This window comes from Nansenia antarctica (genome assembly GCF_963989245.1).
Source record: "Nansenia antarctica genome assembly, chromosome: 1".
NCBI classification, from domain to species: Eukaryota; Metazoa; Chordata; class Actinopteri; order Argentiniformes; family Microstomatidae; genus Nansenia; species Nansenia antarctica.
The window spans coordinates 34,395,848-34,414,723 of NC_137674.1; the positions used below are offsets into that span (position 1 = coordinate 34,395,848).

Genomic DNA, 18,876 nt, shown 5'->3' on the forward strand with positions numbered 1-18,876 from the left:
GTATTTGTCTTGGAAGGGGAGGACAGCATAATACTACTCACCTGGCCTCCAGAACACCATGTCCACCTCCATCAGCCACACCCCGAGACAGGATCAGAAACAAGGCTTATGAGCTTCCTCACATCTATATATTACCAGTTCTTTGACAGTTTGAGGTTTTATCCCATAGTGCTGTAGCCTATATGCCCAACTGTAACAAAAAGTTGTTTAGAAATACCAACTTTGCACATATATTTTTTTGTTGCACATACCTCCTTTGATATAGCCACCACTTATGCATACATACCATACTGTACATAACTACCTTAGCTGTACAGATACCTTAACTGTACATAGATACCGTAACTGTAAAGATACATTAACTGTACATAGCTACCTTAACTGTACATAGCTACTGTAACTGTACATAGATACCTTAACTGTACATAGCTACCTTAACTGTACATAGCTACTGTAACTGTACATAGATACCTTAACTGTACATATCTACCTTAACTGTACATAGATACCGTAACTGTAAAGATACCTTAACTGTACATAGCTACCTTAACTGTACATAGCTGTACCTTTAAACTACCGGACCTGCCATACTGTACCATCCTGTACCTTTCACTATCACGTTTTTAGATTGATCATGTTTTATATCACTATTTACAATTTCGTTGTCTGGTACTTTACTCTGCAATGACAATAAAGTTGAATCTAATGTAATCGATAAAGACTGACGGGGCTCTTCGAAACCAAAGGATAAACTCTGGGACATCGGCGCCCCCCAGTGGTGTGCAGGGGGAAGTGCAGATCGCTAGGACAGACAACAACGTTCCGCAATAAGTGAAGACGAGAACTAGGATAACGGAAATATTCGGGTGGTTATGGAATCGTTTTATGCAGGTTTGTCTTTTGTATTGTTTTTATTCGGTTCTCCAACTACGTTATTTTTAAAAGAATGTCCAAATTATATAAGAGAAAAGCATATGTGCAGCATTTGATGTATATAAATATATAATAATATTTGACTCGGATGAGGCAATAACTGTTACATTGGTGCACATACTATAAACATAACAACAATTACAAACACAAATAAACAAGAGAAAGACAACAGAAGCAGCGAAACAGGACGCAGAGCAGATTTATCAAGCATCCCTTTTATTAACGGTCACCTGTTACAAAAAAAACGAAATATTCAGTGTTAATGAAATTAGCAACAATATAGAGAGTGTTGATTACAGATGGTACTGGGACGCCCATTCCTAACGTAGTTACAGTAGGATTAAAAAACCTCGGATTAAAAAACCTCTACTCTGACCTGGCCGGTCGCCTCCCCCCCGCCCCCCAACGAGGGTCACAGCCCCCCCCCCCCCCCTGCGTCTCCATGGTCACAGTTACTTAGTGACTCATCTCACATGCTGGGAGCCTTCCTGTGCCCTCGACCCCCCCCCCCCCCTTCCACCCGCCCGCCCCCCCCTCCACCCCAATACTCAACCAAAAAGTAGTAGTAATGTACTGTAGCTATGAATTTATGACCACACGCACGTACAGTTGTGTTTGAGTTTTTTCAAGGACAGGAGGCGAGACAGGAGCTCAATGTAGTGTAGGTCAGCAGATCCTAAACAAGTTACTTTTTTAACAATAAATGTTTTCCTTTTTAACTTAAAAAAAAAGAAGAAAAAAAAGAAAAGAGGGACAGAGAGAACCCAAAGTTCATTTTAGATGAAGTATAACCCCCCCCCCTTCATCATCATCATCATCATCATTATCATTATCACACTCTCCACAAAGAAAGGCTAACAGAGAAATACTACAGCTGTATTCAAAGATTTCCATTGAAAAAAGGGGGTACTAAATGGGAAAGGGGAGGGGGGGTAGTGGGGGTGGGCTGAGGAGAGAGACGCACCCACAGTCTGAAATGTATGGGATGCGCCTTTTCGCTCTGGCTGTGCTACTGTAGGGGAGGAATGTCGTGGCGGGACTGCTGTAGTGGTAGTAAGGTCTGGTGCTTTTTTTCGGAGTGTTTGGAAGGTTGGTTGGTTGGTTGGAGCCCCTGGATACCCGGGAGTGTTTGGGAGGTTGGTTGGTTGGTTGGAGCCCCTCGACACCCAGGAGTGTTTGGGAGGTTGGTTGGTTGGTTGGAAGGTTGGTTGGTTGGTTGGTTGGAGCCCCTCGACACCCAGGAGTGTTTGGGAGGTTGGTTGGTTGGAAGGTTGGTTGGTTGGAGCCCCTGGACACCCAGGAGTGTCTGGGAGGTTGGTTGGAGCCCCATGTCACACCCAGCTTGGTGTCTGCCTGAGCCCAGCTGTAGAGGAGCAGGGGGAGGGCAGTGCCAGGGGCCAGAGGGGGAGGTGGCAGGTGGCTGCCTACAGTACAGGTGGGGGGTGGGGGGGAGAGGGAAGGAGGGTGGGGGGGAGTGAGGGCATGATGAAAGAGTGGTGGTGGTGGTGGAGGAAGAAGGCCCATCCTGCCCTCCCTATAACTCAGGCGAGTCTTTGTCAGCCTCCTGCAAGAAAGAAGAAAAGAAAAGAAGAAGAGTTTCCCTGGTTAACACTAGAACACCACATCACCAACTGTCAAATCTTATTTCAAATTTGAAAGTGACAGTTAAATCTAAGTGACAGTTAACACTAGAACAGCCGTACCTACTATAAGAGCCGCCTCGGGGGTCAAATGACCATAGTCTTTACAATGGGAAGCTGCTACTTACACACAACTACCGCTAGATGGCACGCCTTATAAATTTGAAACCACCCATTCCTGTCTCACCCCTTCTTGTCTCACTCCTTCCTGTCTTACCCCTTCCTGTCTCACCCCTTCCTGTCTTACCCCCTTCTGTCCCTTGATGAGCTGTCTCACCCCCTCCTGTGCCTTGGTGAGCTGTCTTACCCCCTCCTGTCCATTGGTGAGCTGTCTTACCCCCTCCTGTCCCTTGGTGAGTTGTCTTACCCTCTCCTGTGCTTTAATGAGTTGTCTTACCCTCTCCTGTGCCTTGTTGAGCTGTCTTACCCCCTCCTGAGCTGTCTTACCCCCTCCTGTCCCTTGTTGAGCTGTCTTACCCCCTCCTGTCCCTTGTTGAGCTGTCTCACCCCCTCCTGTCCCTTGTTGAGCTGTCTTACCCTCTCCTGTCCCTTGGTGAGCTGTCTTACCCCCTCCTGTCCCTTGGTGAGCTGTCTGTTGACGTCTTGCAGCAGCAGCTGCAGCTCTCTCACAGTTTGGTTCAGCCCGGCCGTCATCTTCTCCTTCCTGTCGATCTCCTCCTGAGGGGGGGGTCAGGGGTCAGACAGGTTCAAGACTCAATGACTACTACTCCTCCTCCTATCGCGAAGAAGACGCACATCATTTAACACTAGAACAGCCATGAGGGGTGAGTAAAGAAAAGTGTTATATCTTTGCACTCGATCAAATTTCAGGACCCTCCTTTCATGACTTTTCCTAGATATGTGCGTTCGACCACCCAGAACCTAGTAAGCTAGTATAAAGCTATTTTGCAGTTTTTCTGTGTATTTGGCAGGCTAATTTACGAGGCGTGCCATCTAGTTGTAAAGACTAGGGTCCTTTGACCCCCGAGGCGGCTCTTATGGTAGGTAAAATAGGCACGGCTGTTCTAGTGTTAAAAGCATAAATCCACAGTTACTAAAAGATGACTTCCTCAGTCTCTGGTGTTCTAACAGACAGTTACCCTCATCTCTGTCTGTGACGAGTGGTCGCTGTTCTCAATCAGGTCCACATGGCTTGTCTCCTTGGAGATCTCCTCCTGGATCAGGTCCAGAGACTGTTGGGCCTGGGGGGCGGGGTGGGGGTGGAAGAGATCCCTCAGTAGGTTATTCATTCATTCATTCATCCATCAATCTGTCTGGACTGGTTGTCTGGTGTCTACAATACTTCTGTACTTGCCATATTGTACCTGTATCACAATCATGCTGTTATACCTGTATCACTATCATGTTGTTATACCTGTATCACTATCATGTTCTTATATCACTATTTTGCACTTCTAGGTTAGATGCTAAACTGCCTTTTGTTGTCTGGTAACTTGTACTAGACAAATAAAGTATAATCTAATCTAAGGTTATTTCTCTCTGAGTGGGTCCCGACATGGGCATGTGTGCACTGTAGGCCGCGGTGCTAGACCACTGGACCACCCCAGGCCACCATCTAATCTAACCTATTTTGCATCCAAGGGGGATGATTCATTATTTTCCTTTATTAAATATTCTATTATTGTTATGTAAGTAAGTAAGTAATGTTTATTTATATAGCACAATTTTACAATGACAAAACAGCCGCCCAAAGTGCTTAACAGAAAACACTAGTAAAAGAGAAACACTAGAAAGAGAATAAAAATACACTAAAAACAAGGTGCAGTACAAAATACAATTGCAGAAATAAAAGTTTAAAAAGTGCAGTGTCGGGAGGCAGGTTCACCTCAGGTGTGGTCTCCCTTTTTGTTACCGTGTCAAGAAACCAGGCAAGTGTAACACTCACCTTATACAGGTCTCCCGCCACCTTCTGCCTCTCGCTCTCCTCGACCTCCAGCTTGGACAGCGTCCTGGTCAGCTGGGTCTTCAGCTGCAACCAGAGACAACAACACTTAACACACCCTGGGGAAACTCCTGGTGAAACCATAACTTGTTTGACTGCTGAGTTTGAGTACACACACACACACACACACACCAGGGTTTCCGTTAGAAAAAATTGCCGCCGGACATCGTTGCCCGGGAAGATTTCGATTTACCGGACAAACGTGAATTATTCCGGTCATCATATTAAAATATAATATAGCTGTTTGTCGCGGTGATTACTGTTGTGTAGCGGCCTATATATGCCATTTAATGTCTATTTCTCATCCGATACGATTAGATGCGAGCTATATAATATATAATAATATAACATGATTCGCATGCGCGCTATGCCATTATGTCCAGCGCTGAACGGGCGCCTCACTGGGAACTGAACAGACAGCATCGATCAATGAACGGACTCCACATTACGTTAACTGAAGTTTGTTAAATTGTTTGGGATTAATGTGAGTTTTCTATTTTCTCTTTCCAGTTTTACCCTTTTTTTTATCAATAAAACAACGTCATTTCTATAACCAGGTCTCGCTGGTTGGGAAGGCATTTCGTTTAGCTGCCTGTCAAATCATACTTAGGGGATAGCCCTGTAAGCTCATACGGGTCTGTATGTCGTCCTGAAGACCGGCTGTTAGATCATATCGCTGAAGTTTGTCTCCATCTTAGTGTAAATGTTGTCCGTTTCGTTTGTTATCCTTGTTATTGTGCGATAAAGTTAAGGCGCTCCGCTTCGGGCCACCATTTTCAGCTGAGCACCAAACACACACACACTCATACACACACACAACACTGCCCGAGAGAGAAGGACCCGCCCCCTTTAGTTAGCCTATAGGCTAACTAAAGGGGGCGGGTCCTTCTCTCTCGGGCAGTGTTGTGTGTGAGTGTGTGTGTGTTTGGTGCTCAGCTGAAAATGGTGGCCCGTAGCCAATTTGAATACAAAATGTGAACTTTAGCGAATTGTATTCAAATTGTGCTTAGAGGGAATTATTTTCACCGGACATTTTGTCCGACGAGTTTTCAATTTGTCGGACTTCAACAAATTTTACCGGACAAAGACCGGTAATTACCGGTTAACGGAAACCCTGACACACACACACACACACACACACACACACACACACACACACCGTGTCCCCTTATTCAAAACATTCTGCCAAGACATACAATACTCTATTCTAGCAATATGCCAAACAGTTTTTTTCTTTTTTTACAGTCGTCTCAAGATGAATCTACTCTTGGAGTCTTTGACCACACCAAAATAAATACTTTTTATTTTCATCCTATAGGATAAGGATGGCATGACGAGAGACAGACACGGAGCATGCTGTGGGTGTGTGAAGGCAGGGAGAATGACTGGTGTGTAAAGTGTGAAGGTGTGTGTGCAGTACAGAAAGTGTAGAGCAAAGAACATTCCCCAAAGATGGCTGACATGGAGAAGGTCGTGAGGCCTTTGCAGGAGAAGCGGTGAGCCTGGCGTAAGCCTACTATAAGCCTGTTATAAGCCTGTTATAAGCCTGTTAGTTAGTAGAGACAGGGTGAGCTGAGGGGAAACAGCATGTGTGTGTGTTAGTCTTCCCAGGTGTCTAACAGTACAGTCCGTCCATCTACAACCTCTGCTTGTCTCATCACACACAGAAAGACATCGTCTCCTAGAAAGTCAGGAAACCTGTTTAAATGTCGCCTATAAACTTGTATAGCCTAGTGTGTGTGTGTGTGTGTGTGCATTTCTGAGTCATTCAGAGATTGTAGGTGATTGGACGCCCAGAGGACCATTAAAAGTGTGCTCTCCAGGAAGCCAGTGCAGAGTTGTCCCAGGGGAAAAGTAGTTCTACCTATGGTGGGGGGGGGGGGGGTTGGGGCAAGGCTTACCAAGTTCAGCTCCTCATTCTGCCTGACTGCTTCTGTATATGAGCCATCAAGTTTGCTCTGCAACTCAGTCAACAGATCTTTGAGCTGAAATGAAGTTTGAGATTATGTTTTTAATGGGCATCGGTGGGACCAGAGGCTGGGGTGATGGGGGGGGGGGGGGGCTACACAGCTGAAGCAGGGGAACTGGCTAGTAGGGTGGTAGGCTACTAGGGTGGGAGGCTACTAGGGTAACTGGCTACTAGGGTGGGAGGCTACTAGGGTGGGAGGCTACTAGGGTAACTGATTACTAGGGTAATTGGCTACTAGGGTAACTGGCTACTAGGCTAACTGGCTACTAGGGTGGGAGGCTACTAGGGTAACTGATTACTAGGGTAACTGGCTACTAGGGTAACTGGCTACTAGGGTAACTGGCTACTAGGGTAACTGGCTACTAGGCTAACTGGGTACTAGGCTAACTGGGTACTAGGCTAACTGGCTACTAGGGTAACTGGCTACTAGGGTAACTGGCTCCTAGGGTAACTGGCTACTAGGGTGGGAGGCTACTAGGGTAACTGGCTACTAGGGTAACTGGCTACTATGGTGGGAGGCTACTAGGGTAACTGGCTACTAGGGTAACTGGCTACTAGGCTAACTGGCTACTAGGGTAACTGGCTACTAGGGTAACTGACTACTAGGGTGGGAGGCTACTAGGGTAACTGGCTACTAGGGTAACTGGCTCCTAGGGTAACTGGCTACTAGGGTAACTGGCTACTAGGGTAACTGACTACTAGGGTGGGAGGCTACTAGGGTAACTGGCTACTAGGGTAACTGGCTACTAGGCTAACTGGCTACTAGGGTAACTGACTACTAGGGTGGGAGGCTACTAGGGTAACTGGCTACTAGGGTAACTGGCTACTAGGGTAACTGGCTACTAGGGTGGGAGGCTACTAGGGTAACTGGCTACTAGGGTAACTGACTACTAGGGTGGGAGGCTACTAGGGTAACTGGCTACTAGGGTAACTGGCTACTAGGGTAACTGGCTACTAGGGTGGGAGGCTACTAGGGTAACTGGCTACTAGGGTAACTGGCTACTAGGCTAACTGGGTACTAGGCTAACTGGCTACTAGGGTGGGAGGCTACTAGGGTAACTGGCTACTAGGGTGGGAGGCTACTAGGGTAACTGACTACTAGGGTAACTGGCTACTAGGGTGGGAGGCTACTAGGGTAACTGGCTACTAGGGTAACTGGCTACTAGGGTAACTGGCTACTAGGGTAACTGGCTACTAGGGTGGGAGGCTACTAGGGTGGGGGGCTACTAGGGTGGGAGGCTACTAGGGTGGGAGGCTACTAGGGTAACTGGATACTAGGGTGGGAGGCTACTAGGGTGGGAGGCTACTAGGGTAACTGACTACTAGGGTAATTGGCTACTAGGGTAACTGACTACTAGGGTAACTGACTACTAGGGTAACTGGCTACTAGGCTAACTGGCTACTAGGCTAACTGGCTACTAGGGTAACTGGCTACTAGGGTAACTGACTACTAGGCTAACTGGCTACTAGGGTAACTGGCTACTAGGGTGGGAGGCTACTAGGGTAACTGGCTACTAGGGTAACTGGCTACTAGGGTGGGAGGCTACTAGGGTGGGGGGCTACTAGGGTGGGAGGCTACTAGGGTGGGAGGCTACTAGGGTAACTGGATACTAGGGTGGGAGGCTACTAGGGTGGGAGGCTACTAGGGTAACTGGCTACTAGGGTAACTGGCTACTAGGGTAACTGACTACTAGGGTAATTGGCTACTAGGGTAACTGACTACTAGGGTAACTGACTACTAGGGTAACTGGCTACTAGGCTAACTGGCTACTAGGCTAACTGGCTACTAGGGTAACTGGCTACTAGGGTAACTGGCTACTAGGGTAACTGGCTACTAGGGTGGGAGGCTACTAGGGTAACTGGCTACTAGGGTAACTGACTACAAGGGTAACTGGCTACTAGGGTAACTGGCTATGTATATAAGTCTATATGTCTATACAGAGTCTGTACGTATGTATACAAGTCTTTATGTATATACAGAGTCTATACGTATGTATATCAGTCTATATGTATATACAGAGTCTATACACAATGAACCCTTTTCACTCTTTCGGGGAAATCTTGTGGTGGTGGTGTGATTACAGCTTGGGGGGGGTTAAGGTCGGGATTTTTTAACCATATCCAATATCCATGCATTCTACTTCCCAGCAGTGCTGTCGACCGCCGGGGGCCATTTTGGAAGGTGGTTTTTGCGGTCGTTCTCATGTCGGCTTTACCCAGTAGCATTCCCCACAAGGCACAAGGCTACGGCAAGTACGCAGGGTCAAAAGTTCCATTAAAGCAAATTTTTCTTTTTAATACCATCACGTTGCAGTGATTAACGTTCCATTACTTTTTTCAGATTTTTTTTTTCTGTTGAAGTACAAATAGATAGATAGATGTTTCTAAAGGCATTGTTTTCTTGTCACAATTCCCTGTTTTATTTGTAACCGAAAAAGGCACTAGAACGACTAATTAAGGTCACTCAACAGCAGTGTGGGATCCCCTGTGTCTGCACATTTTAGTTCTAACGCAGCACTGACACACCTAATGCAGCTATGAATCAGGGGTGCTGCTGTTGTTGCTGTTGTCAACCTCCTGGTAAGATGTTAAAATATTAACTCGGGTCCATATAACAATGATTGGCTTAAACAGGACCGTGATCCCACCTATAACTGTATAAAAAGAGGCACAGAGAACGTGGGATAGTCAACACATCTCACTGAGAAGAACCAGAATACAGGTGCAAGATGAACAGTGTTGTGTGTCTGCTGGTGCTGCTGTGCTGTGGTCTGTCTGCAGCACAAGAAGATAAGCAAACAATAGAAAACGAAGTTTTGGCTGCAGAGCATCTCTGTTCTGCAAACTTCTAACAGACGTTGAGGATTTAGTGGAGAATCTGATAATCACCCAGGAGAAGCTAGCAGCCACGGAGAAGAAACTGGGAGCCATGGAAACCAAGTTGGAAGTCACTCAGAGCCAACTTGAGGTTCTCAGGTACAAAGACAGAACAAATGTGATCTTCTTTGCTGGGTTAAGTGGGACAGGAGCCCATGGGTCCTTCAACACTGACACCACCCTGACTTACAAAGAAGTCGTCACAAACATTGGCAACGGCTACAAACCAAGCACAGGGATCTTCACTGCTCCCATTAGAGGCGTCTACTACTTCAGCTTCTTCTACCATGCTGGAGGATATCATCCTGCATACCTACAGCTGTATAAGAGTAGTGGTTTTCACTTATGATCACAAGACTGAGCACGATACAGCTGATAACGGAGGGAATGGTGTCAGCCACGTGTGAGTGCTGAATCATACTCACACAACACCAGGATCAATGTCACATCAAGACATTTATACAGAGATATATAACAATACTATCTTCACAGTTCTTCAATTCCAGGAAATACTTATATTTAGGGAAAACAATTGATTACTCATTGAATCAGTTAATTCTCTGTAAGGTATCAGTTATGTGTGGCAGAAGTCTCAAACTACCTTTAGTGGTTTTCTGCTCAGCCATGTGTGAGTGGTGAGTCATACACCACACCAGGATCAATGTCACACCGAGAAGGAAACTATCTTTACAGTTCTTCAATTCGAGGAAATACTTTTCAGGGGAAAATTCAGGGAAAACAATTGATTACTCTTTGAATCTGTTCATTCTCAGTAAGGTATCAGTTATAATACCTGTCACACACATAATCACTCATTTAAATGGTATTGTTTAGATTGATTGCCTATTGGGTTACTGTTGTTCAAGTGTGGCTGTGGTCTTGTATAACAGCTATCATTGTTGCTGAGAAATAAAGTTTGTGATTCTGCATTTAAAATAATCGATGGCTATGTCATTATTTTAAAAGTCCAAACAATAATGTACCAATCTCAGATTGACCCTTTTTGGAGAAAGTTTTTTGTCAAATGCAAAAAGTCTATGAAATTGAAGAAGAGAGGGCTGTCAATGGGCTCAGTGGCTGGAGAGAGAGGGCTGTCAATGGGCTCAGTGGCAATACATTCCTGCCACTGTCCATCTAATTCTATATATAATTTTTTTTTTAAGGTTATAAAAAAAAAGGTTACATTTTTCTGAGTGGGGCAGTCCCATATTTTTCATTTTATTGGATAGAGAGATAGTGAAGATGAGGACAGGAAAGTAAGCAGGAGAGGGCATGTCAGCAGGACATGGGCCGGATTCGAACCCATGCCGACATGGGCATATGTGTGCACTGTCGACCACGGTGCTAGACCACTGGACCACCCGAGGCCACCAGCTAATTCAATTTGATGCTACTTGCAGTAGCATTGTGGCTCATGAGGAAAATGCAATGAAAGCTCTCCACATAAATGACGGCCCAGTCTAGTTCCCATCTACATTTTACTATTATTATATTATTATTTGTTTACATTTTTACCATTTAGCAGACACTTTTATCCAAAGCGACTTACAATGAGAGATGACAGGGACAGTCTCCCTGGAGTAACTTAGGGCTAAGTTAGGGCTTACTCAAGGGCACACTAGTGGTGGTTAGGGGTGTAACGGATCACCTAACTCACGGATCGGATCGTGTCACGGTTTTTGAGTCACGGATCGGATCATTTTTCGGATCAACACAAAACATTTTTGTTTTTATAAAAACTGCTTTTTCCTTGAATTCTGTAAAAACACCACTTTTACTATGTGACAAAAACCAACAACATTCAAGATGTCAAAACTGGTAATATATATATATATATATATATATATATATATATATACATACATATATATACATATATATAATATATATATAACATATTCTACACTCAAACATTACATAATTATACTGAAATACACTCAATTTAAATGATAGGAGAGAGGGAGGAGGCGCCAGGTTGCAGCAGTGAATCACTGGGCTCTTTAAAGCAGATGAATAAACATGTTTTATGCCACTTTTAACTAAATAATAAAGTGAACCCTTATTTTGAACATGGTATGAAAAAAATGCCTATATTATCAGAAGTTGTCGAGCTACCTTTTTCGTGCCTCCCGTCATAGTTGACAGAGAAGCCAAAGTGCTCCAATACATGGGATTTAAATGACGAGGGAGGCATTTCGAGTTCTTCTCCGCCGAACAACGTAACATGATACACTTGGGCCGCGTTCGTAAATTCGCTTTGAGAGCGCCGGAGCGCACACTGGGTCCGACGTCATAAAGGGACCAAGTAATTTGATTGGACAAGAGGCGTTCCTTGAACGCTGATCAGATTCCAGAGCGGATTTACGAACGCAGCCTTGTTGTTGTGGATTCCCAGCTTCACGTGTAGTGAGCAAACAACGGATTCTTTTTCTTTCGCATTATCAACCTATCATTGCGCTTTAGAGTAAAACAAAGCCCGCAACTGTCGCGTCTATCTTTTCATGGCAACTCTACATTGTGATTTACAAGAGATATTAAGTAAGATATTAAGTAATATTATTACTTGTTAACAGTGATACAGTATATAGGTTTGCTTCTCTGTCCACTTTATCCAAGCTAGACCCCCTGTATCATTCGGTTCTAAGATACATCACCAATAGTGCCTTCAGGACCCATCACTGTACACTGTATAGTCTGGTTGGATGGCCATCTCTTTCTGTCAGAAGGCTCCAACACTGGTACACTCTTGTGTTTAAAATCATCTCTGGCTTCTTACCGAATTATCTGGGCCTGAAGTTCATCCCTATACCGAGTGGCTCGGGTCTCAGGTCTCGTAGATGGCTACAATACAAGGTGCCACTTATCATGAACAATGTTGGAAGGGCAAGCTTGTCTTATTATGGCCCTTGGTCTTGGAATGACCTACATACTACCGGTACTTTTAAATTAGAGGCCCTTATTTCCATAAGTATCTTCAAGCGTAGATTAAAGGATGTGGTCACCGCTCGCTGTACCTGCTTTGGTTAGACTTCTCAATGTTTTAATCACCTTGTAAATACCCCTACCATTGTTTGTCTATTGTATTGTTGCCACTGTCTTATGTCCTGTCTTGTTATCTGAACTGGTTTTTAAGCTACTATTTTGACCCTGTCTTGGCCAGGTCTCTCTTGTAAAAGAGGTTTTAATCTCAATGTGACTTCCTGGTAAAATAAAGCAAAAAAAAAAAAGGGCAATTGATCCGCGGTACACACGCGTTCCGGACCGTGGAGGGCGATCCGAACGGATCACGGAATTTCCGTGATCCGTTACACCCCTAGTGGTGGTGTTTCCCAGGTGGGATTTGAACTCATGACCTTCTGATCACCGGTCCAACTCACTATCCCCTACTAGGCCACCACTACCCACCAATTGATCAGCTGGTCAGTAGAATGCATGGATTTGATTTGAAAATCCTAAACCCAACCCTTTCATAAGTGTGTGGAAGTGATTGCACGTGACTGCAGAGTGAATCACACGACTAACATCCGCAGGGTGTTGTGTAATGAGGTCTGTTGTGTAACAAGGGACATGTTACGGGCTGGAAGCAGCGTCTAGTGTGTACACTCAGTGAAACAAGCACAGTAACTTCATATACCAGAATGACACGTTTGGGGTGTTTGTGTGTGATGTGCAACTTCACACTACGAGGGCCCAAGCATGTTTCCCACAGGTTTTTTCGCCCCTTCAAAAGGAGGAGAAGGGGGGGGGGGCACAATAGTCTGCGATACTGGTACTGTTATGATTCTTAAGTCCTGACCAAACACAACCAACTCATTATGTTTGCATGGTGTGGAGTGTATGTGTGTGAGGTGTGTGTGCGTGTGTGTGCGTGTGTGTGTGTGTGTGTGTGTGTGTCAGGTGTGTGTGTGTGTGAGGTGTGTGGCTGGTCTATCTAAGAGGAGGGCCAAACAGTTAGCAAAGTACTGCTCAGTATCTGCTATTATTGGTAGCCGCCCAATATGGAGAATGCGGTGCTTCTTGTACCCATGAACTGGATACTGTCTGTTGTACAGTTTTGATACTGTATCTGTCAATCCACTGTATTCATCATTTGGTGTGAATAACATCCTATGTGTAGGCATAACTGGTTGTCAACTCAGCACTACTAACTGAATGTTTCCATAATGTCGAAATGCACTGATAGTATTTATGTCCTTTAGATATTGTACAACTTATGTGGACATAAATAAAGCATTTAAAATGTGTGTGTGTGTGTGTGGTGTATGTGTGAGGTGTGTGTGTGGTGTATGTGTGTGAGGTGTGTATGTGTGTGAGGTGTGTGTGTGTGTGTGTGTGGTGTTTGTGTGTGAGGTGTATGTGTTTGTGTGTGAGGTGTATGTGTATGTGTGTGAGGTGTATGTGTGTGTGTGTGTGTGTGTGTGTGGTGTATGTGAGGTGTGTGTGTGTGTGTGTGTGTGTGTGTGTGTGTGTGTGTGTGTGTGTGTGTGTGTGTGTGGGGGGGGGGGGGGGTGGAGGGCCTAGCGCTCGTCGGGTTAAGAATGGTAGGAAGGGCCCAGCTGGATATCACAAACAACATGGTAACCAATATGACCTCACTGACGGGTCACAGGTAGAATCGACGTCATCCTTCCTGCCAGTCTCTACGGTCTCTATCCTCCTCTCTCTCTCTTTCTCTCACCCATCCTTCCTGCCAGACTCTACTGTCCCTATCCTCCTCTCTCTCTCTCTCTCTCTCTCTCTCTCACCCATCCTTCCTGCCAATCTCTACTGTCTCTATCCTCCTCCTCTCTCTCTCTCTCATCCATCCTTCCTGTCAATCTCTACTGTCTCTATCCTCCTCTCTCTCTCTCAACCATCCTTCCTGCCAGTCTCTACGGTCTCTATCCTCCTCTCTCTCTCTTTCTCTCTCTCTCACCCATCCTTCCTGCCAGACTCTACTGTCCCTATCCGTCTCTCTCTCTCTCTCTCTCTCTCTCTCTCTCTCTCACCCATCCTTCCTGCCAATCTCTACTGTCTCTATCCTCCTCTCTCTCTCTCATCCATCCTTCCTGTCAATCTCTACTGTCTCTATCCTCCTCTCTCTCTATCCTCCATCCTTCCTGTCAATCTCTACTGTCTCTATCCTCCTCTCTCTATCCTCCATCCTTCCTGTCAATCTCTACTGTGACTATCCCCAATAAAGTAGAATTGCCCTAAAAAAAAAAAAAAAAAAAAAGTCAGGACATCCAGTCAACTTACCTCTCTGACCTCCATCACATAGGTGGCGCTCTCACGCTCTGCTCTCTCCAACTCCGACTCCAGGTGGTGCTTGTCTATTCTCAACTGTAGAAAAACCAGAGAAAAATAAAAAAACACTTTAACCCTTGACAGCGCCACTCCTGGTGAAGCCGTGGTCTGTTTGACTGCTGCGTGTCAACACACACCGCGTCACCGTGTTCGCAACCTTCTGCCAAGAGACGTGATACTTCAAGCGTTGAGGCTTTTAAAACCTTAGCTAAAACGTACCTCTTCTCCCTGGCCTTTGACCCGAGTTGAGCCTGCCTCCCGACAACTGGACCTTTCTGCACTTGATTTGATTTGATTTTGATTTGTCCCAAAAACAATAAACATATAAAACCATGTACAATTTACACGGTGCACCCCGCTGCCTGATTGTCTGTCCCTGTGTCATTCACTCTCAACATGGATAAAAGTACAATAAGCATTATTCAGGTGGAGGTCGATTCTCTATTCGGACATTATAGGCGCTATATGTGGGACTGTCGGTTCGATATTGCAAAAAAAAATAAAAAAGAGAAAAAAAAGTGGATTCTCAAAATAATCTGCTGGGCCAAATATTATTGGTGATGGGCCAGCAATGGCCCACGGGCCGCCTATTGCCGACCCCTGTGTTACACCATTTCGAAAATAGAGTCTCTTTCTATAACTAAATACAACATAAATATCCATATACAACATAAATATCAAATGCAGAAAATTAAATAAAATGTATTTCAGTCACCTTACTACTCAGTGTCTACTGTCCTGTACATGTCCAAAACCTCACGCCTTTGAATTTATTCATATTTCTGCTCAGTTTAACACTCGCACTTAGTCCATTCCAAAGAGATACCCCACAAACAGAGATGCACATACTTTTCAGAGTCGGACTTCATTACTATTCTAGCATAATATGCCAATAAAGAATAAAACCATCATCATCCTATACTTGTAGTCTTGAGGTACAGAATCATACGTCATAGTGAATGTGTAGCAGCGCATTTCCTTTGTGGCTCATTTTGGTAGAGCATGGCGTTAACACTTAGGTTGTGGGTTCGATTCCCGGTCTGCTGGGATCATATATATACTGACAGATGTATGTGTGCACTCGCTGCAATGTAAGTTACTTTGGATAAAAGCGTAGTCAGCTAAATGGCTTACGTTATATAATATTTTGACAATGCTGATGGGTGTGTGGCCAGAGAGGTGTGTGTGAGGTGTGTGGCCAGAGGACTGAGAGGCCTGTGTAAGAGGTGTGTGTGAGGTGTATGTGTGTGTGTGTGTGTGTGTGTGTAAGAGGTGTATGTGTGTGTGTGTGTGTGTGTGAGGGGGACTGACGTTGTCCAGCTCTGCTCCGCCCTCCCCTAGTCTGTCCACTTCCTGCTCCAGCGAGGTGACCTTTGAACTCATCTGAGGACAACAGAGGGTACGAGTTATTATATCAAATATATACAGTATATATATATACATTATAATTTTATTTTTAAGTGTGGGGCAGTCCCACTCATATTCTTCATTTTTATTGGACAGATACAGTGAAGACAGACAGGAAAGTAAGGAGAAGAAGGGAGAGAGGGCATGTCAGCAGGGCATGGGCCGGGGTTCGAACCCATTCCGACATGGGCATAATGTGTGCACTGTAGACCCCGGTGCTAGAAAAATATGAGTGGGACTGCCAGCTAAAGTTAGGCTTAGAGCTAGGGCTAGGGTTAGGGTTGACCACCCACCTCCTGCAGCTCGGTCAGGGCTAGGGCTAGGGTTAGGGTCAGGGCCAGGGTTAGGACTAGGGTCATGGCTAGGGTCAGGGTAAGGACTAGGGTTAAGGTTAGGGCTAGGCACCACCCACCTCCTGCAGCTCGGTCTGGGACAGGTCCAGCTTCACCTTCCAGCGCTTCTCCTCCTGCTCCACGCTGCTCTGCAGGCGCTGCAAGATGCCCTCCTGTGGACACAACAGGCATTACAGGTCCGTCCATTTCCCCAGACAGAAACGTGTTCATGTTTCCACACATTCACACGAGCCTACAGGAGGCCCGTAAGAGAGAGCATTGCGCCTTCCTTACCGTCTCGGCCAAAACCTTCTTGTACGTCTCACAGTCTTTCTGCAGAACCTTCTGGGCCACTTCGGACTCCTTCAGCTTGGCAGACAGCTCCTGGAGGGGCGAACAGAGGTGGTCACGCTCCCATCTGGGCTTGATTTTAAAATAAAAACATTTATAAAGATTTTGGAAGAGATTGGAAGACAGGAAGGATGGGTGAGAGAGAGGAGGATAGACAGTAGAGATTGACAGGAAGGATGGGTGAGAGAGAGAGAGAGAGGTGGATAGAGACAGTAGAGATTGACAGGAAGGATGGGTGAGAGAGAGAGGAGGATAGAGACAGTAGAGACTGACAGGAAGGATGGGTGAGAGAGAGAGAGAGAGAGAGAGAGAGAGAGAGAGAGAGAGAGAGAGAGAGAGAGAGAGAGAGAGAGAGAGAGAGAGAGAGAGAGAGAGAGGAGGGATGACAAGCAGGATAGGTCGATCACCAGAATCGATCCAGGGACCCTGCGATTACGTGGCATGCACCTTAGTGAGCTATCCCACCCCAGATACTCCCCCACTATGTAATAATGGGGGAACTTGTGTAGAGATAGCAGAGGCTGTGTGCTGTCACCTGGCTCTCTTGTAGGTCCTCTGGCGCTGGTTCTGGGGCCGGGCTTGGTTCTGCTGTAGGGACCTCAGCCGCTGCACTCTCAAAGCTCTGCAGCCACTCCTGGTGGTTCTAGAGGAGGAAGAGGAAGAGGAGTGTTAACACTAGGGGTGGGCATCAATGATCGACGATCGATAATTGATCGATCACAAAATATTTTGCTCAATAATCGTTATTATTTTATTTTTTTTAATAATAATAATAATGGAAATTAGTTTGTCCACGTGTCACCAGATTGCGTTCGTCTCTCACCCCTGAACATGTTAACATGATCATCTTTCTGAACAAGAACCAGTAGGCCTGCCGCCTACAGTCTCTCGCTGGAGTTTAAATTTAAGTTAAGCTGGACGCTCTTAAGGACACTAACGTTTTCAGTCATCCTCCTATTTGTGAGTAACAGTTTTTTTTACTGCTCCTATGGTGAGTTACTTATTTTCTATATTTTTATTTATAACGTAAAATGTGTTTTTAAGTTAAACAATTTAAGCTACTCACTGCCTTGTTTAAGAGGATTGTTATCTGACTGTAGTGTCTAGTTTGAATGTGAATGAATGAATGTGTGCAATAGCAACACAAATAACGTTTTTTCCCCAAGGAAAAAAACAACAACGTATCGATTAATCGATAATTGATCGTTAATTCTTGCGATTATCGAAAAAGAAATTTTTATCGTTTGCCCAGCCCTAGTTAACACATTCACTCCTGGTGGTTCTAGAGGAGGAAGAGGAGTGTTAACACATTCACTCCTGGTGGTTCTATAGGAGGAAGAGGAGGGTTAACGCATTCACATGGAATGGACTGCACTTACAGTATATAGCGCCTTTATCCAACGGTTTACAACGGCCTCTCATTCACCTATTTACCCATTCACACACACATTCACACACCAATGGCAGCAAGCTACCATGCAAGGCACCTTTTTTTCCCCTTATGATTGTATGTACTTACTGCTGCATGTCGCTTTGGATAAAGGGTTAGTCTGCTAAAAATGTCAAATGTCAAATAGTTCTAATGCTTTGGTCCTCATGTCGGGATCCGACGTAATGATCAGACTTTTCTTTTTAAAGATTTGTTCTGTGAGCCTGCTAACAATGTAAAGTAGTGTTAGTTAACTAGGTAGCAGTGGGGGGGATTACTCACTCAATCCATTTCGTTGCAGTATTTTGGCTTGACTAGCGAGTTAGTGATGTGATTCTCAACAACGTTGAAACGTAGTTCCAAGTAGTTTCGAAAGAAAAGTCAGAACATTTTGATCGGTTGCCGACATGCGGACCAAAGCGTCACAAACGTCAGCCGTACCTGTTCGGTTGGCAGAGGAACGTTGGGCAGGAGTCTGTGCAGGACATCCCGACAGTCCGCCTGAGCTGACTCCAGCGCTGTCTGGTTCTCCTGCAGGGGAAGAAGAGGGTCGAGAGGGCGGGACGTTCAACACGGAACCATTCTGGGGAGAGCCTGAGAGGGGAGCAAGCAAACATCCAACCGCCATCTCTCTCTCTCTCTCCCAACCGCTCTGCTTCCAACCCGCTCTGCTTCCAATCCGCTCTGCT

The 18,876-nt window shown here is 45.4% G+C and overlaps 1 protein-coding gene across 6 annotated transcripts in view; it reads right to left on the reverse strand.

The window, feature by feature from the left end:
- Positions 1-1,499: 1,499 nt before the first annotated feature.
- Positions 1,500-18,876, reverse strand: part of ktn1 (kinectin 1) — a 42,856-nt gene continuing 25,479 nt past the window's right edge. For 3 of the 6 annotated variants that reach the window (XM_080537795.1, XM_080537798.1, XM_080537794.1), the window contains 11 exons: positions 18,629-18,718; positions 17,294-17,401; positions 16,702-16,791; positions 16,488-16,580; positions 15,980-16,051; positions 14,621-14,704; positions 6,438-6,521; positions 4,480-4,563; positions 3,674-3,775; positions 3,111-3,251; positions 1,500-2,497 (listed from right to left, as the gene is read on the reverse strand). In XM_080537795.1, the coding sequence (XP_080393921.1) occupies positions 2,468-2,497; positions 3,111-3,251; positions 3,674-3,775; positions 4,480-4,563; positions 6,438-6,521; positions 14,621-14,704; positions 15,980-16,051; positions 16,488-16,580; positions 16,702-16,791; positions 17,294-17,401; positions 18,629-18,718 (978 nt within the window). In that variant the 3' untranslated portion in view covers positions 1,500-2,467. The remainder of the gene's footprint in view (positions 2,498-3,110; positions 3,252-3,673; positions 3,776-4,479; positions 4,564-6,437; positions 6,522-14,620; positions 14,705-15,979; positions 16,052-16,487; positions 16,581-16,701; positions 16,792-17,293; positions 17,402-18,628; positions 18,719-18,876) is intronic. The other 3 variants (XM_080537796.1, XM_080537797.1, XM_080537799.1) reach the window with 3 other exon arrangements.